General features: G+C 40.3%; 1 protein-coding gene across 1 annotated transcript in view; it reads left to right on the top strand.

Moving 5' to 3' along the window:
* The window catches only part of WDR24 (WD repeat domain 24), a gene marked incomplete in the record, with an annotated part of 205,604 nt that overhangs the window by 83,941 nt on the left and 93,751 nt on the right, over nucleotides 1-27,912 (top strand). Inside the window, 2 exon segments of the mRNA XM_053694936.1 lie at nucleotides 1,079-1,194; nucleotides 1,268-1,383. Coding sequence (XP_053550911.1) covers nucleotides 1,079-1,194; nucleotides 1,268-1,383 — 232 coding nt within the window.

Below are 27,912 nucleotides of genomic sequence, written 5' to 3'. Positions count from 1 at the left end.
TATTTTTGCTTGATCTTCTTCCAGCCACATCACTGGTTAACTAATAATGAATGGCTTATTGGAGAAAACGTATGGGATCCTTCATGTAATATCCTAATATAGAGTTTACAGTTACAGTACTCTTGAGAGACAAATAGGCCAGAACTTAAAGGGACAGTCAACGCCAGAATTGTTGTTGTTTAAAAAGATAGATAATGCCTTTATTACACATTCCCCAGTTTTGCATAACCAACAGTTATAATAATCCACGTTTTACCTCTGTAATTACCTTGTATCTAAGCCTCTGCAGACTGCCCCCTTATTTCAGTTCTTTTGACAGACTTGCATTTTAGCCAATCAGTGCTCACTCCATAGTAAATTCACGTGCGTGAGCTCAATGTTATCAACACTCAACACTAACGCCCTCTAGTGGGAAAAACCATTTCGATTAGAGGTGGCCTTCAAGGTCTAAGAAACCTCCTAGGTTTAGCTTTCAACTAAAAATACCAAGAGAACAAAGCAAAATTGGTGATAAAAGTAAATTGCAAAGTTGTTTAAAATTACATGCCCTATTTAAATCATAAAAGATATTTTTGGACTTGACTGTCCCTTTAAATTTATGGTAAACTCTCCCCTTTTTGAAATCAGATCCGGAATGTTATGATGTTTTAGATGGAGTTTCATTCATCAGTTGCAATGAAGTTGCGCTATAATTTGAATTGTTCTCCAATCAGCAGTCTAACTACAACAAAAGTGCCATATGGGGAGAGCGCTGATTGGGCAACAGTTTAAACTGTTACCTCACAGAATAATTGACTTTTGAAGTGGGCAGTGGAAAAGTAAGTTATAGGGCATCTTTGTTACAACTGATTAATTAAACACCATGTCAAATATCACTAACATTCCAGATTTTAAAAAGGGGAGATTTTACCATCACTTTAACCAGGATTATCTTGGATTAGAATTATTTAGCAGCTAAAGTGAGTGGGAAATGAGACAGAATTAGGCATTTACATCTTGTAGTATTTATAGGAACTAGACAGGTGTCTACGTGATTATGCTACTATTGGTACCATTTTTTTAAATGTGTTCTTTTCAGGTTGCTCAGACATGGACAATGTTAAGAATTATCTACTGTAGTCCGGGCACCGTGCCGCCTGCCAACCTCAATCACAGCATGGGAAAAACTTGCAATGCTCTGCCACTACTTAACAGGTAATGTTTACATGCAGGTTATATATCTCTTGTGTGGCTAAGACAACATTTTCACTTTAACTAAACGTTGCAGCTTCAACCTCAAAGAAATGCCGCCTGGTCTGGGCAGTGAGGTGCGACTCGAGCACAGCAAAGGAGATAGCCGAGCTGACAGTATTTTAATGGACCCTACTGCCATAAATAATGATGGTAAGTTGTGAGGGGGTCAAATCTAGGTGTAGGCTTTGTGTCCTACATTAGTTACTTTACCATAACTTTCTCATCTTGTGGGTTACAGCTGCACTGCATTAGCTTATGAATTCTCTATAATGTAAGTTAACAATATGGTTCTAGCCCTGCTGCATTCCAAGGGAGGAGATAAGTTTATTTTAAAGCCTAATAATAATGATCCAGTTGGGAAAGAAGCAAAGCTAAATTCGCCCTGAAGTGAAATGTAATGGCAAGGATTGAAGAGTATTGTAGGGAAGAGGAATTACTTTTGGGTGATATATGCAATATTAAGAATTTACCACAAAGTTTAACCCTTATGTCCCAGTCTGCATTCCCTGACTTTTTTTTTTTTTTGGAGCATTACAAATTAAGCTGCTGATGACGACGATGATAATTAAATTGATTGAAAAGTACCATAGTGTGCAAATATTTTTGAATTAACAAAGAGGACCATTATAGTAACATTAAGTTACTAATTGATATTTTCCTCTATGAATTGTATGGAGCTTAAAGAGACACTGAACCCAAATTTTCTCCAACATTGGTGTGTCCGGTCCACGGCGTCATCCATTACTTGTGGGAAATGTTCTCCCCCACAGGGAAAGGCAAGGAGAGCACACAGCAAGAGCTGTCCATATAGCTCCCCCTCTGGGTCCGCCCCCCAGTCATTCTCCTTGCCGCTCTGAACAAGTAGCATCTACCACGGGGATGGCGAGGAGTTTGTGGTGTTAGTTGTAGTTTTTTATTCTTCTATCAAGAGTTTGTTTTTTTAAAATAGTGCTGGCTTGTACTATTTACTCTATAACAGAAAAGTGATGAAGATTTCTGTTTAAGAGGGCTATGATTTTAGCACAAGTAACTAAAATCCATTACTGTTACCACGCAGGACTGTTGAAACAAGAGAACTTCAGTTGGGGGTAACAGTTTGCAGACTCATCTGCTTCAGGTATGACTAGTCTCCTTCTAACAACACAGGCTAATGCTAGATGACAGTCATTTTTCCCCTCAGGGGAAACGGTAAGCCATTTTTCTTTCACCTCAGCAAAAAAGATAACAGGCTTCCCCTTTTTGTTTTTTATGCTGGTAGACACTGTTAGGGGCTAAATAGATTGGTTTTTATTACAATATTATACCATTTGAAATATTTTATAAGCTCACATACACTTGAACGTTTTTTTATTGATCTGGCTTGTTTTAGACACCTAAATCTAGTCAGGAAGGCCCCTTCACTCTAGTGTGCTGAGGGAGGAAGCCTCATTTTGGCACTTCAGCTGTGCAGTTGAATTTCAAGGCAGTGCATGCAGATTCATGTGAGAGGGTCCTGTGGTTCAGAAAGTGACTCCAAAAGGCTTTTTTTCTGTGAATGGTGACCCCTAAGGAAGGTAAAAAGCTGCAGCAAGGCTGTAGCTGGGATTGTGGTGTGTAAAAACGGTTAAATCCAACAATTAGCTCCGGTTTGCTTGTTTTAAGAGCTAGAGTCTCCATATTTGCTGTGCAATACTTTCTAAGCATTAAGACACTGGGGTCCAAATTTCAGAAAAATTGGATATTGCCTTCATAGTTTTTTGAACATTCAGAAATAAATGTGTCATTTTATTATTTAAAGAGACAGTAACGTTTTTGTTTAAAATCGTTTTTATTGCATTGTTTTCCTGCCTAAAGCTGTTTAACATGTCTGTTCCATCAGATAACCTATGTTCTGTGTGTATAGAGACAAATGTGGTTCCCCCTTCGAGTGTTTGTGATAATTGCGCCATAGCGTCCAAACAAAATCAGGACAGCTCTGTTATTTCTCCTGTAGTGTAGTCAGTCCACGGGTCATCCATTACTTATGGGATTATAACTCCTCCCTAACAGGAAGTGCAAGAGGATCACCCAAGCAGAGCTGCTATATAGCTCCTCCCCTCTACGTCATACCCAGTCATTCTCTTGCACCTAACTAAAGATAGGACGTGTGAGAGGACTGTGGTGTGTTTTATTTCTTCAATCAAAAGTTTGTTATTTTAAACGGCACCGGAGAGTGTTGTTTGTTCTCAGGCAGCATTAGAAGAAGAATCTGCCTGAGTTTTTCTATGATCTTAGCGGTCGTAACTAAGATCCACTTGCTGTTCTTGGCCATTCTGAGGAGTGAGGTAACTTCAGAACAGGGGATAGCATGCAGGGCCCACCTGCAAGGAGGTATGTGCAGTAAATTATTTTCTAAGGAATGGAATTGACTGAGAAAATACTGCTAATACCGATGTAATGTAAGTGCAGCCTTAAATGCAGTAGTAGCGACTGGTATCAGGCTGATATGTATGTATGTATACTCTGAGGTATTTCTGGGGAATGGAATTTCACTAAGAAAATACTGTCAATATTAAAGTAATATTTGAGCCTGCACTGCAGTGAAAGCGACTAGCAGCAGGCTTATTAATAACACTTCATAATTTTCAATTTTAAAACGTTTACTGGCATGTTAATCGTTTTTTCTGAGGTACTTGGTGATAAAACTTTATGGGCATGATTTTTACCACATGGCTGTCGTTTTTTTCTGCATAAAAACAGTTTACTGAGCTTCCCCACTGTTGTAATATGAGTGGGAGGGGCCTATTTTAGCGCTTTATTGCGCAGTAAAAATTTAGTCACAGTCTTCCTATTTCTTCCTCCATGATCCAGGACGTCTCTACAGAGCCCAGGGGTCTCCAAAACTAGTTTTGAGGGAGGTAATCAGTCACAGCAGACCTGTGACAGTGTGTTTGACTGTGATTAAAACGTTTATTATTTCAACTGTTATCCGTTTTGGGTATTAAGGGGTTAATCATCCTTTTGCTGGTGGGTGCAATCCTCTGCTAACTTTATACATTTCCTGTTAAAATTTGGTTGTTTTAACATATTTGGTTCATTGTTAATTCAACTGTGTCACATTTTTATGTTTCTTAAAGGCGCCGTAGCGTTTTTTATATAGCTTGTAAATTTATTTAAAAGTTTTTTCCAAGCTTGCTAGTGTTATTGCTAGTCTGTTTAAACATGTCTGACGCAGATGAATCTGTTTGTTCACTATGTTTAAAGGCCAATGTGGAGCCCAATAGAAATTTGTGCACTCAATGTATAGATGTTACTTTGAATAAAAGTCAAACTTTAGGGGCAGACTTTCTCTCTTTGCCCAGGCTTGGGCAAGAGATGTCCAGGATCCCTGGGCGTTGGAAATCATATCTCAGGGATATCTTCTGGACTTCAAAGCTTCTCCTCCACAAGGGAGATTTCATCTTTCAAGGTTATCAGCAAACCAGATAAAGAAAGAGGCGTTTCTACGCTGTGTACAAGACCTCTTACTAATGGGAGTGATCCACCCAGTTCCGCGGTCGGAACACGGGCAAGGATTCTATTCAAATCTGTTTGTGGTTCCCAAAAAAGAGGGAACCTTAAGACCAATCTTGGACTTAAAGATCCTAAACAAATTCCTAAGAGTTCCATCGTTCAAAATGGAAACTATTCGAACCATCCTTCCCATGATCCAAGAGGGTCAGTACATGACCACAGTGGATTTAAAGGATGCCTACCTTCACATACCGATTCACAAGGATCATTACCGGTATCTAAGATTTGCCTTCCTAAACAGGCATTACCAGTTTGTAGCTCTTCCCTTCGGGTTAGCTACGGCTCCAAGAATCTTTACAAAGGTTCTGGGCTCTCTTCTGGCGGTACTAAGACCGCGAGGCATAGCGGTAGCTCCGTACCTAGACGACATTCTGATACAAGCGTCAAGTTTCCAAACTGCCAAGTCTCATACAGAGTTAGTTCTGGCATTTCTAAGGTCGCATGGGTGGAAGGTGAACGTAGAAAAGAGTTCTCTATTGCCACTCACAAGAGTTCCCTTTCTAGGGACTCTTATAGATTCTGTAGAAATGAAAATTTACCTGACGGAGGACAGGTTATCAAAACTTCTAAATGCTTGCCGTGTCCTTCATTCCATTCAACACCCGTCAGTGGCTCAGTGCATGGAGGTAATCGGCTTAATGGTAGCGGCAATGGACATAGTACCATTTGCGCGCCTGCATCTCAGACCGCTGCAATTGTGCATGCTAAGTCAGTGGAATGGGGATTACTCAGATTTGTCCCCTCTGCTAAATCTGGATCAAGAGACCAGAGATTCTCTTCTATGGTGGCTTTCTCGGCCACATCTGTCCAAGGGGATGCCCTTCCGCAGGCCAGATTGGACGATTGTAACAACAGACGCCAGCCTTCTAGTTTGGGGCGCAGTCTGGAATTCCCTGAAGGCTCAGGGATCATGGACTCAGGAGGAGAGACTCCTTCCAATAAACATTCTGGAATTAAGAGCAATTTTCAATGCTCTTCTGGCTTGGCCTCAGTTAGCAACTCTGAGGTTCATCAGGTTTCAGTCGGACAACATCACGACTGTGGCTTACATCAACCATCGAGGAGGAACAAGGAGTTCCCTAGCGATGATGGAAGTCTCAAAGATAATTCGCTGGGCAGAGTCTCACTCTTGCCACCTGTCAGCGATCCACATCCCAGGCGTGGAGAACTGGGAGGCGGATTTTCTAAGTCGCCAGACCTTTCATCCGGGGGAGTGGGAACTTCATCCGGAGGTGTTTGCCCAACTGCTTCATCATTGGGGCAAACCAGATCTGGATCTCATGGCGTTTCGCCAGAACGCCAAGCTTCCTTGTTACGGATCCAGGTCCAGGGACCCGGGAGCGGTGCTGATAGATGCTCTGACAGCACCATGGGTCTTCAACATGGCTTATGTATTTCCACCTTTCCCGATGCTTCCTCGATTGATTGCCAGGATCAAACAGGAGAGAGCATTGGTGATTCTAATAGCGCCTGCGTGGCCACGCAGGACCTGGTATGCAGATCTAGTGGACATGTTGTCCTGTCCACCATGGTCTCTGCCTCTGAGACAGGACCTTCTGATTCAGGGTCCTTTCAAACATCCAAATCTAATTTCTCTGAGGCTGACTGCATGGAGATTGAACGCTTGATTCTATCAAAGCGTGGATTCTCGGAGTCAGTGATTGATACCTTGATACAGGCTAGGAAACCTGTTGCCAGGAAAATTTACCATAAAATATGGCGTAAATACTTATATTGGTGCGAATCCAAGAGTTACTCATGGAGTAAGGTTAGGATTCCTAGGATATTGTCTTTTCTACAAGAGGGTTTAGAAAAGGGTTTATCTGCTAGTTCGTTAAAGGGACAGATTTCAGCTCTGTCTATCCTTTTACACAAACGTCTGGCAGAAGTTCCAGACGTTCAGGCTTTTTGTCAGGCTTTGGCTAGGATTAAGCCTGTGTTTAAGACTGTTGCTCCGCCGTGGAGCTTAAACTTAGTTCTTAACGTTCTGCAAGGTGTTCCGTTTGAACCCCTTCATTCCATCGATATCAAGCTGTTATCTTGGAAAGTTCTGTTTTTAATGGCTATTTCCTCGGCTCGAAGAGTCTCTGAGTTATCGGCCTTACATTGTGATTCTCCTTATCTGATTTTTCATTCAGACAAGGTAGTTCTGCGTACTAAACCTGGGTTCTTACCTAAGGTAGTCACTAATAGGAATATCAATCAAGAGATTGTTGTTCCATCATTGTGCCCTAACCCTTCTTCAAAGAAGGAACGACTTTTGCACAATCTGGACGTCGTCCGTGCCCTGAAATTTTATTTGCAGGCAACTAAAGATTTTCGTCAAACTTCTTCCCTGTTTGTCGTTTATTCTGGACAGAGGAGAGGTCAAAAAGCTTCGGCTACCTCTCTCTCTTTTTGGCTTCGTAGCATAATACGTTTAGCCTATGAGTCTGCTGGACAGCAGCCTCCTGAAAGGATTACAGCTCATTCTACTAGAGCTGTGGCTTCCACTTGGGCCTTTAAGAATGAGGCCTCTGTTGAACAGATTTGCAAGGCTGCAACTTGGTCTTCACTTCACACTTTTTCAAAATTTTACAAATTTGACACTTTTGCTTCTTCAGAGGCTGTTTTTGGGAGAAAGGTTCTACAGGCAGTGGTTCCTTCCGTGTAAAGATCCTGCCTGTCCCTCCCGTCATCCGTGTACTTTTAGCTTTGGTATTGGTATCCCATAAGTAATGGATGACCCGTGGACTGACTACACTTAACAGGAGAAAATATAATTTATGCTTACCTGATAAATTCATTTCTCCTGTAGTGTAGTCAGTCCACGGCCCGCCCTGTTTTTACGGCAGGTCTAAATTTTAATTAAACTCCAGTCACCACTGCACCCTATAGTTTCTCCTTTTTCGCATGGTTTCGGTCGAATGACTGGATATGACGTAGAGGGGAGGCGCTATATAGCAGCTCTGCTTGGGTGATCCTCTTGCACTTCCTGTTAGGGAGGAGTTATAATCCCATAAGTAATGGATGACCCGTGGACTGACTACACTACAGGAGAAATTAATTTATCAGGTAAGCATAAATTATATTTTTTCATAATGTTGCCCAAGATGATTTATCTAATGAAGGTAGTGGGGATAGCTCTACATCCTCTCCTTCTGTGTCTACACCAGCTTTGCCCGCGCAGGCGACACCTAGCGCGCCAGTGCTTATTTCTATGCAACAATTATCAGCAGTAGTGGATAATTCTATAGCAAATCTTTATCCAAACTGCCAGTTTTTCAGAGAAAGCGTGATTGTTCAGTTTTAAATACAGATAAAAAGGATGAACAATCAGACGCTGACGATGCCTTATCTATTTTACCCTCACATCAATCGGAATTAGCTGTGAGGGAAGGGCTGTCTGAGGGTGAAATTTCAGACTCAGGAAAAATTTCTCAACAGGCAGAACCTGATCTAGTGGCATTTAAGTTTAAGCTAGAACATCTCCGCACTTTGCTTAAGGAGGTATTAGCTACTCTGGATGACTGTGATTCCATGGTAGTACCAGAGAAGTTGTGCAAATTGGACAAATTTTTAGAGGTCCCAGTGCACGACAACGCTTTTCCAATACCTAAGAGGGTAGCGAACATAGTGGAAAAGGAGTGGGAGAAGCCAGGTGTACCCTTTGCCCCACCTCCTATATTTAAGAAAATGTTTCCCATAGTAGACCCTAGAAGGGACGCATGGCAAACGGTCCCGAAGGTTGAGGGAGCTGTTTCAACACTAGCAAAGCGCACAACTATTCCTATAGAGGACAGCTGCGCTTTCAAAGATCCTATGGATAAAAAATTGGAAGGATTGCTTAAAAAGATTTTTGTTCAGCAAGGGTTCATCCTTCAACCAGCTACGTGTGTTATTACTGTCACTTCAGCGGCGTCCTTTTGGTTCGAAGAACTAGAAAGGTCGCTCCAGAAAGAGAATTCCTATGAAGAAGTCATGGACAGAATTCACGCATTCAAATTAGCTAATTCCTTTATATTGGATGCCGCCTTTTAAATAACGAAATTGGCGGCGAAAAACTCAGGTTTTGCTATAGTAGCGCGGAGGGCGCTTTGGCTAAAATCCTGGTCGGCAGATGTGTCGTCCAAGACTAAGTTACTGAATATTCCTTTCAAGGGTAAGACCCTTTTTGGACCGGAATTGAAGGAAATTATTTCAGACATCACTGGGGGTAAGGGCCATGCCCTCCCACAGGATAGGCCTTTTAAGGCTAAGAACAAGTCTAATTTTCGTTCCTTTCGCAATTTCAGGAACGGACCGGCTAATAACTCCACTGCCGCTAGACAAGAAGGTAACGCGGCCCAGCCCAAACCCGCTTGGAAGCCCATGCAAGGCTGGAACAAGGGTAAACAAACCAAGAAACCTGCTGCTGCTACCAAGACAGCATGAAGGGGTAGCCCCCGATCCGGGACCGGCTCTGGTAGGGGGCAGACTATCTCTCTTCGCTCAGGCTTGGGCAAGAGATGTTCTGGATCCCTGGGCACTAGAGATAGTTTCCAAGGGATACCTGTTAGAATTCAAGGGACTTCCTCCAAAGGGAAGGTTCCAACTGTCTCGCTTATCTTCAGACCAGATAAAGAAACAGGCATTCTTACATTGCGCGGTCTGGGACTCTCTGAAAGCTCAGGGCCTATGGTCGCGGGAAGAGTCGCTTCTCCCGATAAACATTTTGGAACTAAGAGCTATATTCAATGCGCTCCTGGCTTGGCCTCAGCTAGTGGAAGCCAGGTTCATAAGATTTCAGTCGGACAACATAACGACTGTTGCGTACATCAATCATCAGGGGGGAACAAAGAGTTCCCTAGCGATGAAGGAAGTAACCAAGATAATCCAATGGGCAGAGAATCACTCCTGCCTTCTATCTGCTATTCACATCCCAGGAGTAGACAACTGGGAGGCGGACTATTTGAGTCGTCAGACTTTCCATCCGGGGGAGTGGGAACTCCATCCGGAGGTCTTTGCTCAGTTAACCCAATTATGGGGCATTCCAGACATGGATCTAATGGCGTCCCGTCAGAACTTCAAGATTCCTTGCTACGGGTCCAGATCCAGGGATCCCAAGGCGACTCTAGTGGATGCATTAGTGGCGCCTTGGTCGTTCAACCTAGCATATGTGTTTCCACCGTTTCCTCTCCTCCCCAGGCTCATAGCCAGGATCAAACAGGAGAAGGCCTCAGTGATTCTGATAGCTCCTGCGTGGCCACGCAGGACTTGGTATGCAGACCTGGTGAATATGTCATCGGCTCCACCATGGAAGCTACCTTTGAGACAGGACCTTCTAGTACAAGGTCCATTCGAACATCCCAATCTAGTTTCTCTGCAGCTGACTGCTTGGAAATTGAACGCTTGATTTTATCCAAGCGTGGGTTTTCAAATTCTGTGATTGATACTCTGGTCCAAGCCAGAAAACCTGTGACTAGAAGGATTTACCATAAAATATGGAAAAAATATATCTGTTGGTGTGAATCCAAAGGATTCTCGTGGAGTAAGATTAAAATTCCAAAGATTCTCTCCTTTCTCCAAGAAGGTTTGGATAAAGGATTGTCAGCTAGTTCTCTAAAAGGACAGATTTCTGCATTATCCGTCTTGTTGCACAAACGACTGGCAGCTTTGCCAGATGTACAAGCTTTTGTTCAGGCTTTGGTTAGAATCAAGCCTGTTTACAGACCCATGACTCCTCCTTGGAGTCTAAATTTAGTTCTTTCAGTTCTTCAAGGGGTTCCGTTTGAACCTTTACATTCCATAGATATTAAGTTACTATCTTGGAAAGTTCTGTTTTTGGTTGCTATTTCTTCTGCTAGAAGAGTTTCTGAATTATCTGCTTTGCAGTGTGATCCACCCTATCTGGTGTTCCATTCAGATAAGGTTGTTTTGCGTACTAAGCCTGGTTTTCTTCCAAAAGTTGTTTCCAACGAGAACATCAACCAGGAAATAGTTGTTCCTTCTTTGTGTCCGAATCCAGTTTCAAAGAAGGAACGTTTATTACACAATTTAGATGTTGTTCGTGCTTTAAATTTCTATTTAGAAGCAACAAAAGATTTTAGACAAACCTCATCCTTGTTTGTCGTTTACTCTGGTAAGAGGAGAGGTCAAAAAGCTACTGCTACCTCTCTCTCTTTCTGGCTGAAAAGCATTATCCGCTTGGCTTATGAGACTGCCGGACGGCAGCCTCCTGACCGTATCACAGCTCACTCTACTAGGGCTGTGGCTTCCACATGGGCCTATAAGTATGAGGCTTCTGTTGACCAGATATGTAAGGCAGCGACTTGGTCTTCTCTGCACACTTTTGCCAAATTCTACAAATTTGATATTTTTGCTTCTTCGGAGGCTATTTTTGGGAGAAAGGTTTTGCAAGCCGTGGTGCCTTCTGTTTAGGTAACCTGATTTGCTCCCTCCCTTCATCCGTGTCCTAAAGCTTTGGTATTGGTTCCCACAAGTAATGGATGACGCCGTGGACCGGACACACCAATGTTGGAGAAAACAGAATTTATGCTTACCTGATAAATTACTTTCTCCAACGGTGTGTCCGGTCCACGGCCCGCCCTGGTTTTTTTTTTTTAATCAGGTTGAAATTTTTTTTTCTTTATACACTACAGTCACCAAGGCACCCTATAGTTTCTCCTTTTTCTCCTAACCGTCGGTCGAATGACTGGGGGGCGGAGCCAGAGGGGGAGCTATATGGACAGCTCTTGCTGTGTGCTCTCCTTGCCTTTCCCTGTGGGGGAGAACATTTCCCACAAGTAATGGATGACGCCGTGGACCGGACACACCGTTGGAGAAAGTAATTTATCAGGTAAGCATAAATTCTGTTTTTTTGTTTCATGATTCAGATTGAGCATGAAATTTTAAGCAACTTTCTAATTTACTCCTATTATAAATTTCTCTTTGTTTTTTTTGCTATCTTTATTTTAAAAGCAGGAATGTAAAATCTTAGCAGCCAGCCTATTTTAGGTTCAGCACCATGGATAGTGCTTGCTTATTGGAGGCTTACATTTACCCACCAATAAGCAAGCATAACCCAGGTTCTCAACCAAAAATGGGCCGGCTCCTATGCATCACATTCCTGCTTTTTAACCCCTTAAGGACAAGGCCATTTTTCAATTTCCTTCCCTTAAAGGGACAGTCTACACCAGCATTTTTATTGTTTTAAAAGATCGATAATCCCTTTTATTACCCATTCCCCAGTTTTGCATAACCAACAGCTTTCTGCCAGTACCCACTTGTCCATACAATTCGTACTTAAACCCCCCCCCCCAAAAAAAACTATTTTTCTGTAGTGTAGCTTCCCCCCCCTCAATACCCTACCCCCCTCCCGGATCCCTTTCCAAACAATTTCCCCCTTCTCCCTTTCCCCTCTCCCTCCTTTCTTTTAGTGTGCATGCGCGCTCCCGAGACCCGCCTCCTTGTGTGCTCACGGACTCTTTCTAAACAGGATCTGGAGCACGCACCAGCGAAGGGCCGCCTCCCTGCATTGGCTCTCACCCACCAACGATCGGCACCATCGCTTGCCGATGCACAGAGGGCCACAGAGTGGCCCTCTCTGCATCGACAACTCTGCAATTCTGATTCTGCAGTGCCCTTCTCGTGGGGCATGCAGAAATAGTGTATTCTCGCTATTTTGCGCGAGATTGCGGCAGAGAGAAGCCCAGGATTGCAGCAAGGTACAGGGTACGTCGCTGGTCCTTAAGGGCATAACGACCAATGTCATATGGGGTACGACGTTTGTCGTTAAGGGGTTAAATAAAGATTGCTATCGAACGAAGAAAAATTGATAATAGGAGTAAAATAGAAAGTTGCTTCAAATTGCATGCTCTATCTGAATCATGAAAGTCAAAATGTAGGTTTAGTGTCCCTTTTAAGGGAGTAAATAATTAGGGTGCATTAAAACAATGTTTGTTTAGTAAGGTTGCTACCTAATAAGTAGGTGTCTCCACTCTAAGATTTGTAAGTTCGTTTTCATTAGGTCTTATATTGCCACAGATTGCCTAAGTATATTATTCATAAGTGTTTATGCATAGACCATTGTTTGATCAGTTGGTAATGTATACAGAGTACTTCTGGGGAAAAGCAAGCAGGGATACTTGTCTAGATGTGCTAATTGCCTAAGCAATAATTATACAGATCTTATTTCTGTAAAATGGAGGATTTTATTCTCATGTTTTTATCTCCACCATAACGTAAATGAATCACTATACATGTGAGAGAATAAATTTAGCTACTTCTAGGCCCCGAATTGCGTTGTGTTTTTTTGTTTGTTGTTTTTTATTTGTTATTCACCTCATAAAATATTATGCTATACAGAAGAACGAGGTAGCTAGTAATTTCATCCACACCACGGTAACATGTTTCTGCTTAGTTCTAAATATAGTGAGCATTTCCCAGTTGAAAAATAGTTTTTGTGCATTATGTATTCCCTTTTTTTTTTGAGGCCATTACTGGTGTGCTAATTTACTGGTGTGCTAAGTGAAGATGGTTTGTGAAACACTATGATTGGCCATTGAAACAAATAAAGGGACTTTAATTCATCCAGAAAGCTCCTTTATTTGTTTCAAGCGTTTGCTGTTATGAGCTGCTCAGGCAGCCCACGGCGGAACGCTGTTTTGCTAGAGAAGTGATGTTTCCTCCTCTTAACCAATAGCTGTGCGGAAATCCGGTTCCCAAGAGTACCCAGACGGATTTTCTGCACGGCTATTGGCTAAGAGGTGAAAACGTCATTTCTCTAGCAAAACAGCGTTCTGTCGTGGGCTACCTTAGCATCTCCAGAATGGCGAACGCTTGAAACAAGTAAAGGAGCTTTCAGCATGAAGTATTTTATACTTTATGAATTAAAGTCCCTTTTATTTGTTTCAATGCTAGGATTGACTTTCACTTTAAACCTTAATTTATATATATATAATTTACAAGCCGGCAGACAAGGGAGAAAATGTAATTCTTTTAGATGAAACTTTCTATTTCAATGAGGCAAAAAGGCAACTTTTGGATACGTCCCAATATGAGAGGCTCAAAAGAAATCCTTTGATACTTATGAAGTCTAATCTCTACCATATTTTGCATGAAGCAAAAATGGAGGGTTTGATTTCTTAGGATGAATTTAAGTTTATGAATCCAATGAGTCCAGTGATGCCCACCTTTTACATCATCCCGAAAATTCATAAAAATAAATCCCATCCACCAGGGAGACCAATCGTTTCGGGTATAGGGGGCATCAGTGAACACATTGGACAATATGTAGACTCCTTCCTAAGACCATTTCTTCTCTCACTCCCATCTTACGTAAAGGACACTCCAGATCTTTTGCGTAAATTAGATGATGTAACAGTCTCCTCCCAAACAATCCTTGTTTCTCTTTACGTTGAGAGTCTATATTCGTCTATACCACATGAGGCAGGAATAAAAGCCTGCGAACTTTTTTTTGAAATCCAGAGGCACTGGTAGTGATAAACATACTAGTCTTGTAATAAACCTATTAAGGTTTATCCTTGAAAACAACGTATTTGAGTTTGACGGTTCAATTTATAGGCAGGTCAGGGGGACAGCAATGGGAGCGATATGTGCACCCACGTATGCATGTCTCCATTTGGGAGCATGGGAGTTGGACATCTTCGAACAGTTTGGGGAGGTGTTAAGCTCCCATGTTTCCCTCTGGATTAGATATGTGGATGATAGTGTGATGTTTTGGGATGGCCCCCTGGCCTGCCTACATGAATTTGTCAAATTATTAAATATGAACAGTCGCAATATTCTGCTTACCTATGCATATAGCGATAAAAAGCTCCCTTTTCTAGATATTTGCATCAAAAAAGAAGGAAACCTTATCTCTACAGAAAACCATCGTAAAGATACGGCGACTAACAGTCTATTAGAGGCATCAAGTGGTCACCCTGAGCCCCTAAAAAAAGGAATCCCTTATGGTCAACTTTTAAGACTAAAGAGGAATTGTTCTTCTAATATTAAATTTGAATATCATGCAGAAAAAATGTGTAAAAATTTCCTAGAAAGGGGTTATTCACATAATTTGTTAAAATCTACCCTTAATAAAGTAAGGAAATTAAATAGAAATGATTTGTTATACTCGAAGAAAAATACCAACCCTGAAAATTTTATAAGATTCATAACAACCTATAATTGCCAATGGCAAAATATAAGAAACATTTTATCACACAACTGGCATTTTTTATCTAATGATGAGAAAATTGTTGAAAAAGTAGGAAACTATCCCTTATTAACTGCAAAAAAGTCTCCTAACTTAAAGGATAAGTTAGTTAAGAGTAGATTTGTGAGGTCTGATTCAGAAAAATGTTGGTTAAACAGACAACAAGTTAAGGGAAATTTTCCTTGTGGACATTGTGTCTATTGTCCCTATATGTTAAAAAGTAAAACGTTCTCAGCAAACACTGAAAAAAGTTTTGACATTAGATGTTTCTCTAATTGCAACACTATTGGTGTGGTATATCTTCTGCGGTGCTCATGTCCCCTGTTCTATGTAGGAAAAACCAAGCGAATGTTCAAGGACAGGATTCAGGAGCACCGAGATGATATCCTCTATGAGAGGGATACAAGTGTTGCACTTCATTTTAGGGATTTTCACAATAGTAACACTTCATCCTTAAAATTCGTAGCAATTGATCACGGGATAATGAATGGCAGAGGAGGCGATAATAATGCTTGTCTCCTTGAGAAAGAAGCAAGATGGACATATTTGTTAAAAACTGTGTCCCCATTTGGCCTAAATGAAAGAAATAGAGTATGGGTCTTTCTTTCATGTAATTAGCAAGAGTCCATGAGCTAGTGACGTATGGGATATACATTCCTACCAGGAGGGGCAAAGTTTCCCAAACCTCAAAATGCCTATAAATACACCCCTCACCACACCCACAATTCAGTTTTACAAACTTTGCCTCCGATGGAGGTGGTGAAGTAAGTTTGTGCTAGATTCTACGTTGATATGCGCTCCGCAGCAAGTTGGAGCCCGGTTTTCCTCTCAGCGTGCAGTGAATGTCAGAGGGATGTGAAGAGAGTATTGCCTATTTGAATGCAGTGATCTCCTTCTACGGGGTCTATTTCATAGGTTCTCTGTTATCGGTCGTAGAGATTCATCTCTTACCTCCCTTTTCAGATCGACGATATACTCTTGTATATACCATTACCTCTGCTGATTCTCGTTTCAGTACTGGTTTGGCTTTCTACAAACATGTAGATGAGTGTCCTGGGGTAAGTAAATCTTATTTTCTGTGACACTCTAAGCTATGGTTGGGCACTTTGTTTATAAAGTTCTAAATATATGTATTCAAACATTTATTTGCCTTGACTCAGAATGTTCAACTTTCCTTATTTTTCAGACAGTCAGTTTCATATTTGGGATAATGCATTTGAATTAATCATTTTTTTCTTACCTTCAAAAATTTGACACTTTTTTCCCTGTGGGCTGTTAGGCTCGCGGGGGCTGAAAATGCTTCATTTTATTGCGTCATTCTTGGCGCGGACTTTTTGGCGCAAAAATTCTTTTCCGTTTCCGGCGTCATACGTGTCGCCGGAAGTCGCGTTATTTTGCGCCAAAGATGTTGGCGTTCCGGATGTGGCGTCATTTTGGCGCCAAAAGCATTTAGGCGCCTAATAATGTGGGCGTCTGATTTGGCGCTAAAAAATATGGGCGTCGCTTTTATCTCCACATTATTTAAGTCTCATTTTTTATTGCTTCTGGTTGCTAGAAGCTTGTTCTTGGCATTCTTTACCATTCCTGAAACTGTCATTTAAGGAATTTGTTCAATTTTGCTTTATATGTTGTTTTTTCTCTTACATATTGCAAGATGTCTCACGTTGCATCTGAGTCAGAAGATACTACAGGAAAATCGCTGTCTAGTGCTGGATCTACCAAAGCTAAGTGTATCTGCTGTAAATTTTTGGTAGCTATTCCTCCGGCTGTTGTTTGTATTGATTGTCATGACAAACTTGTTAATGCAGATAATATTTCCTTTAGTAAAGTACCATTGCCTGTTGCAGTTCCTTCAACATCTAAGGTGCAGAATGTTCCTGATAACATAAGAGATTTTGTTTCTGAATCCATAAAGAAGGCTATGTCTGTTATTTCTCCTTCTAGTAAACGTAAAAAATCTTTTAAAACTTCTCTCCCTACAGATGAATTTTTAAATGAACATCATCATTCTGATTCTGATGACTCTTCTGGTTCAGAGGATTCTGTCTCAGAGGTTGATGCTGATAAATCTTCATATTTATTTAAAATGGAATTTATTCGTTCTTTACTTAAAGAAGTACTAATTGCTTTAGAAATAGAGGATTCTGGTCCTCTTGATACTAATTCTAAACGTTTGGATAAGGTATTTAAAGCTCCTGTGGTTATTCCAGAAGTTTTTCCTGTTCCTAATGCTATTTCTGCAGTAATTTCCAAAGAATGGGATAAATTGGGTAATTCATTTACTCCTTCTAAACGTTTTAAGCAATTATATCCTGTGCCATCTGACAGATTAGAATTTTGGGACAAAATCCCTAAAGTTGATGGGGCTATTTCTACCCTTGCTAAACGTACTACTATTCCTACGTCAGATGGTACTTCGTTTAAGGATCCTTTAGATAGGAAAATTGAATCCTTTCTAAGAAAAGCTTATCTGTGTTCAGGTAATCTTCTTAGACCTGCTATATCTTTGGCTGATGTTGCTGCAGCTTCAACTTTTTGGTTGGAAACTTTAGCGCAACAAGTAACACATCATGATTCTCATGATATTATTATTCTTCTTCAGCATGCTAATAATTTTATCTGTGATGCCATTTTTGATATTATCAGAGTTGATGTCAGGTTTATGTCTCTAGCTATTTTAGCTAGAAGAGCTTTATGGCTTAAAACTTGGAATGCTGATATGGCTTCTAAATCAACTCTACTTTCTATTTCTTTCCAGGGTAACAAATTATTTGGTTCTCAGTTGGATTCTATTATTTCAACTGTTACTGGTGGGAAAGGAACTTTTTTACCACAGGATAAAAAATCTAAAGGTAAAAACAGGGCTAATAATCTTTTTCGTTCCTTTCGTTTCAACAAAGAACAAAAGCCTGATCCTTCATCCTCAGGAGCAGTTTCAGTTTGGAAACCATCTCCAGTCTGGAATAAATCCAAGCCAGCTAGAAAGGCAAAGCCTGCTTCTAAGTCCACATGAAGGTGCGGCCCTCATTCCAGCTCAGCTGGTAGGGGGCAGGTTACGTTTTTTCAAGGAAATTTGGATCAATTCTGTTCACAATCCTTGGATTCAGAACATTGTTTCAGAAGGGTACAGAATTGGTTTCAAGATGAGACCTCCTGCAAAGAGATTTTTTCTTTCCCGTGTCCCAGTAAATCCAGTAAAAGCTCAAGCATTTCTGAATTGTGTTTCAGATCTAGAGTTGGCTGGAGTAATTATGCCAGTTCCAGTTCCGGAACAGGGGATGGGGTTTTATTCAAATCTCTTCATTGTACCAAAGAAGGAAAATTCCTTCAGACCAGTTCTGGATCTAAAAATATTAAATCGTTATGTAAGGATACCAACGTTCAAGATGGTAACTGTAAGGACTATCTTGCCTTTTGTTCAGCAAGGGAATTATATGTCCACAATAGATTTACAGGATGCATATCTGCATATTCCGATTCATCCAGATCATTATCAGTTCCTGAGATTCTCTTTTCTGGACAAGCATTACCAGTTTGTGGCTCTGCCGTTTGGCCTAGCTACAGCTCCAAGAATTTTTACAAAGGTTCTTGGTGCCCTTCTGTCTGTAATCAGAGAACAGGGTATTGTGGTATTTCCTTATTTGGACGATATCTTGGTACTTGTTCAGTCTTTACATTTAGCAGAATCTCATACGAATCGACTTGTGTGGTTTCTTCAAGATCATGGTTGGAGGATCAATTTACCAAAAAGTTCATTGATTCCTCAGACAAGGGTAACCTTTCTGGGTTTCCAGATGGATTCAGTGTCCATGACTCTGTCTTTAACAGACAAGAGACGTCTAAAATTAATTACAGCTTGTCGAAACCTTCAGTCACAATCATTCCCTTCGGTAGCCTTATGCATGGAAATTCTAGGTCTTATGACTGCTGCATCGGACGCGATCCCCTTTGCTCGTTTTCACATGCGACCTCTTCAGCTCTGTATGTTGAATCAATGGTGCAAGGATTACACAAAGATATCTCAATTAATATCTTTAAAACCGATTGTTCGACACTCTCTAACGTGGTGGACAGATCACCATCGTTTAATTCAGGGGGCTTCTTTTGTGCTTCCGACCTGGACTGTAATTTCAACAGATGCAAGTCTCACAGGTTGGGGAGCTGTGTGGGGATCTCTGACGGCACAAGGAGTTTGGGAATCTCAGGAGGTGAGATTACCGATCAATATTTTGGAACTCCGTGCAATTTTCAGAGCTCTTCAGTTTTGGCCTCTTCTGAAGAGAGAATCGTTCATTTGTTTTCAGACAGACAATGTCACAACTGTGGCATACATCAATCATCAAGGAGGGACTCACAGTCCTCTGGCTATGAAAGAAGTATCTCGAATTTTGGTTTGGGCGGAATCCAGCTCCTGTCTAATCTCTGCGGTTCATATCCCAGGTATAGACAATTGGGAAGCGGATTATCTCAGTCGCCAAACGTTGCATCCGAGCGAATGGTCTCTTCACCCAGAGGTATTTCTTCAGATTGTTCAAATGTGGGAACTTCCAGAAATAGATCTGATGGCGTCTCATCTAAACAAGAAACTTCCCAGGTATCTGTCCAGATCCCGGGATCCTCAGGCGGAGGCAGTGGATGCATTATCACTTCCTTGGAAGTATCATCCTGCCTATATCTTTCCGCCTCTAGTTCTTCTTCCAAGAGTAATCTCCAAGATTCTGAAGGAATGCTCGTTTGTTCTGCTGGTAGCTCCAGCATGGCCTCACAGGTTTTGGTATGCGGATCTTGTCCGGATGGCCTCTTGCCAACCGTGGACTCTTCCGTTAAGACCAGACCTTCTGTCTCAAGGTCCTTTTTTCCATCAGGATCTGAAATCCTTAAATTTAAAGGTATGGAGATTGAACGCTTGATTCTTGGTCACAGAGGTTTCTCTGACTCTGTGATTAATACTATGTTACAGGCTCGTAAATCTGTATCTAGAGAGATATATTATAGAGTCTGGAAGACTTATATTTCTTGGTGTCTTTCTCATCATTTTTCTTGGCATTCTTTTAGAATACCGAGAGTATTACAGTTTCTTCAGGATGGTTTAGATAAGGGTTTGTCTGCAAGTTCCTTGAAAGGACAAATCTCTGCTCTTTCTGTTCTTTTTCACAGAAAGATTGCTATTCTTCCTGATATTCATTGTTTTGTACAAGCTTTGGTTCGTATAAAGCCTGTCATTAAGTCAATTTCTCCTCCTTGGAGTTTGAATTTGGTTCTGGGGGCGCTTCAAGCTCCTCCATTTGAACTTATGCATTCATTGGACATTAAATTACTTTCTTGGAAAGTTTTGTTCCTTTTGGCCATCTCTTCTGCCAGAAGAGTTTCTGAATTATCTGCTCTTTCTTGTGAGTCTCCTTTTCTGATTTTTCATCAGGATAAGGCGGTGTTGCGAACTTCTTTTGAATTTTTACCCAAAGTTGTGAATTCCAACAACATTAGTAGAGAAATTGTGGTTCCTTCATTATGTCCTAATCCTAAGAATTCTAAGGAGAAATCGTTGCATTCTTTGGATGTTGTTAGAGCTTTGAAATATTATGTTGAAGCTACTAAATCTTTCCGAAAGACTTCTAGTCTATTTGTTATCTTTTCCGGTTCTAGAAAAGGCCAGAAAGCTTCTGCCATTTCTTTGGCATCTTGGTTGAAATCTTTAATTCATCTTGCCTATGTTGAGTCGGGTAAAACTCCGCCTCAGAAAATTACAGCTCATTCTACTAGGTCAGTTTCTACTTCCTGGGCGTTTAGGAATGAAGCTTCGGTTGATCAGATTTGCAAAGCAGCAACTTGGTCCTCTTTGCATACTTTTACTAAATTCTACCATTTTGATGTATTTTCTTCTTCTGAAGCAGTTTTTGGTAGAAAAGTACTTCAGGCAGCGGTTTCAGTTTGAATCTTCTGCTTATGTTTTTCATTAAACTTTATTTTGGGTGTGGATTATTTTCAGCAGGAATTGGCTGTCTTTATTTTATCCCTCCCTCTCTAGTGACTCTTGCGTGGAAAGATCCACATCTTGGGTAGTCATTATCCCATACGTCACTAGCTCATGGACTCTTGCTAATTACATGAAAGAAAACATAATTTATGTAAGAACTTACCTGATAAATTCATTTCTTTCATATTAGCAAGAGTCCATGAGGCCCGCCCTTTTTTTGTGGTGGTTATGATTTTGTATAAAGCACAATTATTCCAATTCCTTATTTTATATGCTTTCGCACTTTTTTATCACCCCACTTCTTGGCTATTCGTTAAACTGAATTGTGGGTGTGGTGAGGGGTGTATTTATAGGCATTTTGAGGTTTGGGAAACTTTGCCCCTCCTGGTAGGAATGTATATCCCATACGTCACTAGCTCATGGACTCTTGCTAATATGAAAGAAATGAATTTATCAGGTAAGTTCTTACATAAATTATGTTTTCCTAGGGTAATATATCTATCTTAACTATTAATACTTCTCTTACAAAATTCTAAACTCTACCAATTCGATGAAATTTAGGGGTCTTCTCACATTTTATAGATCAATAGAGGTATAGTTTAATCTATTGAATAGCTCTCAACCGCCCAAAGTTAACACAATTTGTATAATAGTTTAGGTATATCTGTGTTATAAGGCTATAAATAGTATAACACCGCTGCTAATACAAATTATTCATTTAGTCTAAGCCTTTGAAATGGTACATGAGAAATTAATTTAATGTGTGTTCTTTCACGTGCCATTGTCTGTTTATAAATGTAGGGGCTCTGCACAATACCGGTCTCTTGACTTTGCCGCGATTAGCCTTTCTACAAACAATACTTGTATTTTGTTTTACTTGTGTTCTTGCATATAACTGAATGCTGAAGTTGTTTTTGCAAATATTTCGTACTTCTAGTTTCTTTAATAACTTGCTAGGTAGATCCTATATAGCACGTTGTAGAGAGATATGTAGAACCAATTTCTGGCATGTGATTGGGTAACGCAGACACACCTCACCACTCCCTCAAGGTGAGTAACAAATAAATGAAACAAGTGGTATTCCTTGATTGACAGTCCTGACGAAGCCCCGACCGCACAGCATTGTGGGGCGAAACGTGCGTTGACTGAATCATTTCTGGCAAAGGCAGCAAACACAGAGCACCTGAAAGTTTGAAGGATGCATACAGAAAGGTCCGGAAAGTGCAAGGTGGAGGTAATTCGCATCGCATGTACCAGAGTATGGAGTTTCAAGTCCTTTTCGCGTTCTTTTGAACGAAGAAACAGACAAAACAACCTGGGTTTTAAAGGACGGCAGAGGAGAAGTCCCTGTTCACTTACCTGAATGCCTTTTGTAACAGCCTTGTGAAACCGGATGATGCTGCCTATGTGTATAAGGTTGTATGCTTTTGCTTATGTTGAACTGCCACAATTGGAAATATGAGCTTCTAAACATCTTAGAACTGAAATATCTGTATTACTGACAGTTTGAGGACATTTTCACCTCGGCTCTGTCAGCTACATGTGCTACATGAATATCACTTTTCAGCAGTGACTTTGAGATATAACGTTATTAACCTGGATTATTACACTGTCTCTTGAAAGATTATGGTTTAACAATCTTTATATCCTTGTTCGCATGTACACACTGTCATTATGGTATTTCACTGTTGATATTGTTCATATATAGATACTTATGAAGCATATATATAATTTTGCTTGTTTGTGGTTATAACAAACACAGACTTTTTGTGTTTGATTCACTAAACAGACAAACCCACTGCAGTGGTATTTTCAGCATTTAATTAGCATACTTCTCTTATGCTTGTTTGTTTTTGTAGAAATAAAAATCGTGGTATTTTCAGGATTACCGGTTTGTATGAGCCCAGAGACAGAACTTTACTTCACTTTCTGCGATGAGATTTTTTTAGTAAAAAATTTTCTGAAGGTCATTTTTAAATAAAAATGTTAATTTGTCAGTTACACTAAAGCATCAGATCAATTGCAATGTGTTGGTTAACTGGAGAATAAAGCAATATTTAAAGTTGTGTAATCTAGTGCAGTAGTTGAAAATCGCATTGCAAATTAGCTGCAGACAAAAAAAGTAATTGTAAAATGTCTCTTGAATTAATTAGTTTCCTTTTCTCTTAGTCTAACATAGAAATGAAGTAATAAAAAGGTGCATTGCTCATACTAACATATTACATTCAGAGAAAAACAGCTTTGCAGACTGTGAAAAGCTAGGGAACGAGCTTGAAAAATCTCAGAGCCAGACAACAATCAATGCACTACTGCATATTTGACTGTTGTCTTCAAACAGCACTTTGCTCTGGGTGCACAGTGTTTAGGAAAACTTATACAATGCAGTCAGAGAACAGCTCTGTTTAAAAAGAACAGCCTAATGTGGAGCAGCACTGAAAAGTTAAAGTGCTAACAGTTCCTGTTCTTTCTGCAGACATGCTGCATTTTCTGCGATGACATCTCAGATCACTCGATGTTCTGCCTTGGGGTGTATGAGACGTCTCTCATTTTGGAAACATTGTTTCAGCCTTGTATCTACATATTAGATCAACTAGGAGATATTTTTTAGAGTGCTGATTTCCCCTACTTTATACATAGTAATCTCATATAGCTCTGCTATGTTATAATATTTTTCTCCATAAAAAATATTCTGAATATATATATATATATATATATATATATATATATATATATATATAAAAATACTTAGTTCTTCTTTGCATGTTGTCCACCAGCACGAAACAAATGTTAATTGTATTGAATACGTGAATATATATTTGCATTGATTAAAAAGAGTGCTGTACTTTTCAATAAAGTAAAATTCTTGTAGACTAGAACATTTGCAATAGCCCACAGAGAAAAAGTGGTCATATTTAGTACTCCTATCAGATTACCCTGTTTTGAAATTATAACACTAACGCAAAAATCATTGCTTTTTGTCAGGTTAAAAAAGAATATTGTTTTATTTCATTTAAAAAAAGTGAGGTATACCCATCCAGTTAAAAATAACATGCTCCTGCTGCTGGATCTAATAATGCAAACATACATAAAAAGTACTACAATGCTAGATCTTAAGTTAGTACTGCAAGCATACATACGTTATTGCTATAATGCTTATTGTGCAAAAATAACAATGGCAGACTCGCCTTAATAGACACTGTATCACATACCAACATAAACAGATAGCTATATGCCCCCTTTCATGTGTATGATACAGTGTCCCTCCATTAAATTAGTTTGTCACTTTACAAAGCCGTCCTGATGTTGAAGCTGGTATGGTGTTGTATTGTTCCTTTAATTATCCAATGTGTATCCGGTAATAAAGAAATGTAGCCTGGGAGCCGCTGTTGCGTTAAATCTCTATACCTCAATTAGAGAGTAACACCTTCACTGAAATTTGAGTCACGCTTGAGGAAAAAGAGAAGCGGTCGTCTCTGCGCTTCACTGGTAGCTGAATACTTCGGCTTATTCAGTGAGCCGGAGAATGCCAAACTTATTGATTTTGCAATAAGCAAATAAGTCCTAAACATTTAGGTTCTGCTCCCATAGACCCAGCAATCACACTCAAATAGCAGAGTGGCTCTTACCTGGATTATCTTTAAAGTTGGGGGTTAGCATGCAGTGGCTACATCTGCAGTAATTGTCTTGGATATCAGTTGTCATATTTTTTAAAAAATGTTTAGGACTTATTTGCTTATTGCAAAATCAATAAGACGTAAACATGTTGTAGTAGTCCTGTTTGTCATCCCTGGTTGAGTAATAGCAGCCAAGTCTGTTCTTCCTATAAACATTCTAGAGCTGAGAGCGTTCTTCAATGCTCTTCTGGCCTGGCCTCAATTAGCCTTGGTCCAGTTTATCAGATTCCAGTCGGATGATTTGAACAGGCTTCAGTAAAAAAGTTACTGTTCTAAATTTAGAGACAGTAACGTTTTTTCATTTTAATTTTTTTTAATATAAATTTAATATTTTTATTGGATATTTGGTCAATTGTGAACCAGTATGGACCAAGGGGCCTTGCAAGATGTTACTTGCTCCTTGTGTTTTGATGCCAATGTGGAACCACCAATCCCTTTCTGTATTGAGAGGACTTTAAATTATAGGGAAAAGATTTTTTCTGAGCTAACTTTTTCTAAAGCTGATGTTGTCCAGGAGTCCAATGATGAGGTTCAATATATGCCGCAGCTTTCTCCTCAAGCGTCCCCAAATTTTACCGCCCTCATATGCAGTGCCCTGCATTTCCTCTCAAACTCCCGCTGGAGTTACGTTAAGTTCAAGCCAGTTACTCCTCCATGGAGTTTGAATTTAGCTCTTAAAGTTCTTCAAGAGGCTCCGTTTGAGCCTATGCATTCCTTAGATATTAAATTGCTATCTTGGAAAGTTTTATTTCTTGTTGCTATTTCTTCTGCTCGCAGAGTGTCAGAACTCTTGACATTACAGTACCTTATTTTTCATTCTGATAAATCCTAACTTAGTACGTAAGGTAGTTTTACGTACTAAGTTAGGATTTCTTCCTAAGGTTGTTTCTGATTGGAACATTAATCAGGAGATTGTTGTTCCTTCCTTGTGTCCTAATCCTACTTCTCAGAAGGAACGGCTTCTGCACAATTTGGACGTGGTCCGTGCTTTAAAGTTTTACCTGCAGGAGACTAAGGATTTTCGTCAGTCTTCTGCTTTTTGTGGTTTTCTCAGGAAAACGTGAGGGACAGAAAGCTACGGCTAATTCTTTCTTTGTGGCTGAAGAGTATCATACGTTTTGCATACGAGACTGCTGGACAGCAGCCTCCGGAGAGAGTTACGGCTCATTCCACGAGGGGCGTTGCTTCCTCATGTGCTTTCAAGAACGAAGCTTCTGTGGAACAGATTTGCAAGGCTGCAACTTGGTCCTCTCTTCACACTTTTTCAAAGTTCTACAAATTTGATACTTTTGCTTCGGCTGTGGCCGCTTTTGGGAGAAAGGTTCTTCAAGCAGTGGTGCCTTCCGTTTAAGTTCCCTGTCTTGTCCCTCCCGTATCATCTGTATACTCTAGCTTGGGTATTGATTCCCAATAGTAATTAGATGATCCGTGGACTCATTGTGTCATTAAAAAGAAAAGAAAATTTATGCTTACCTGATAAATGTATTTCTTTTTTGACAAGATGAGTCCACAGCCCGCCCTGTTTTTGTAAGACAGGTTGTTGGGTATTATAAACTTCAGACACCTCTGCACCTTTTTACTTCCTTTCTCTCCTTTACTTTGGTCGAATGACTGGGTTGGCAGTGAAGGGAGGTGATATTTAACAGCTCTGCTGTGGTGCTCTTTGCCGCCTCCTGCTTACCAGGAGCTGAATATCCCCAATAGTAATTAAGATGATCCATGGACTCATCGTGTCAAAAAAAGAAATAAATTTATCAGGTAAGCATAAATTCTTTTTCTGCTTGTGAAAGTGGCAGCCCCGTTAAGTTCCTGAGTTTGTCTAAAGTTTGACTATGTCAGGGGACCGTTAGGAGAGTGCAATTGGCGCCATTTCTAAGGGGCTGTGTAGATGGGCTTGTGTCATTCTGAGCACACATTGTGGTTAGCCCTTTGAATACTCCAGCTCTGCTTTTAGAAGAGCTTCATGAAGCTGCACAAGGGTGCCAGTGTACTGCTTGGTTCTGCAGGAATCCCTCATAATAGAGGGAAATTAGTCGACGGAATGAAGCCATGCTGACTTTTGGCCACGCCTCCTTTACATTATCCGAGCCGCGCCATTTTTAGAAGTGGCAGAGCGTGTATTTTTAACTCTGCCTCGTTCCCCGGCATGAGAATGGAACGGAGTTGTTGTTGTTCTGTCTGCCTCGAATAATTAAAGCATACGGATGTGATATATCCCATTCTAGTTCATTTTTCTATGCCTTTTGGAGTTTGGTAGAATCTTTCTAATTGTTGGTAGTCTGTGATAGAAAAGCAGGCTGCGAAAGCAGTATGATTATACGCTAGTACTTAGTGTTATTAGTCAAATGGGATTGTCTTCTCCATACCTTAGCGGCAATGAGAGTTGTTTACAGTATGCTCATACGCTAATTTTTATTTCTAACGTTTTGTTTTGGTTTCTTTTTTTTTTTGACAAATAAAATTGTTCATTTCATTGTCCTTCAAATGTTCAAGTTGAATGGTTTCTGAGTTATCAGGACATATGCAAAACTAATTTGTTATATAAGGGTTTTTTGTTCTGAACAGTGCTCTGTTGCTAGGATCAAATCCTTGTTGGATGAGGAACATATTGTTTTTGTATAAGCTCATCTTTTCCTTTTAATTAGAATGTATCTTGTAAATCACGTTATTCTTTACTGGAGTTTTTTGCTTCTAAGAATAAGTTTAGTCACTTTAAGATGTCTATGTTTCTGTACCACCTTGTTAGTTAAGCTGTTGATTGTACAGATCAATCTGAGCCTTATGTCTCCCAGGATGATGCTGTTCAGGCAATACCACAGCTCTCTCTTTTTATGTCCCAAGCCTCTTTGGCATCACGTGCAGTGCCCTGTAGTTCCTCTAAATCTCCTGGAGAAGTATGTTTGCTTACAAATTTTGCAGCTCAGGTGTCCTCTGCGATATCTTCGACTTTGCCTGTTTTTCCTTACCTTCAGGAAATATGCAAGAGGATATGTTATTTCGGATTTCTGCTCCACATTCTACTACGCAGGTTGCTCTCTTCTTTGTTGTTTGTTCTTTGTGAGTTGGTGAGGAGATTTCTCTGGTAGTTTTCTGAGGGTGAAATCTCACATTTGGACAGTTTTTAATTCCTTCATCTGATGCTGAAGTCATATCCTTCAGATGTATGCTTGATCCCCTTGGGTATTGTTAAGAGGTTTTGGCTACTTGGACAACATTAATTCCCTTGTCAACCTTTGAAAGTTTTGTGAACTTTATCATTTCAATGATGTTCCTTCCTGTGAGGAAGTGTTCTAGACGTGTATTTTCACAGGAATAGGAGAAGC

This window comes from Bombina bombina, chromosome 11 (genome assembly GCF_027579735.1).
Source record: "Bombina bombina isolate aBomBom1 chromosome 11, aBomBom1.pri, whole genome shotgun sequence".
In the NCBI taxonomy this organism is placed as follows: Eukaryota; Metazoa; Chordata; class Amphibia; order Anura; family Bombinatoridae; genus Bombina; species Bombina bombina.
Note: the sequence above shows the minus strand (reverse complement) of the source record. Positions and strands in the feature narration are given on the sequence as shown.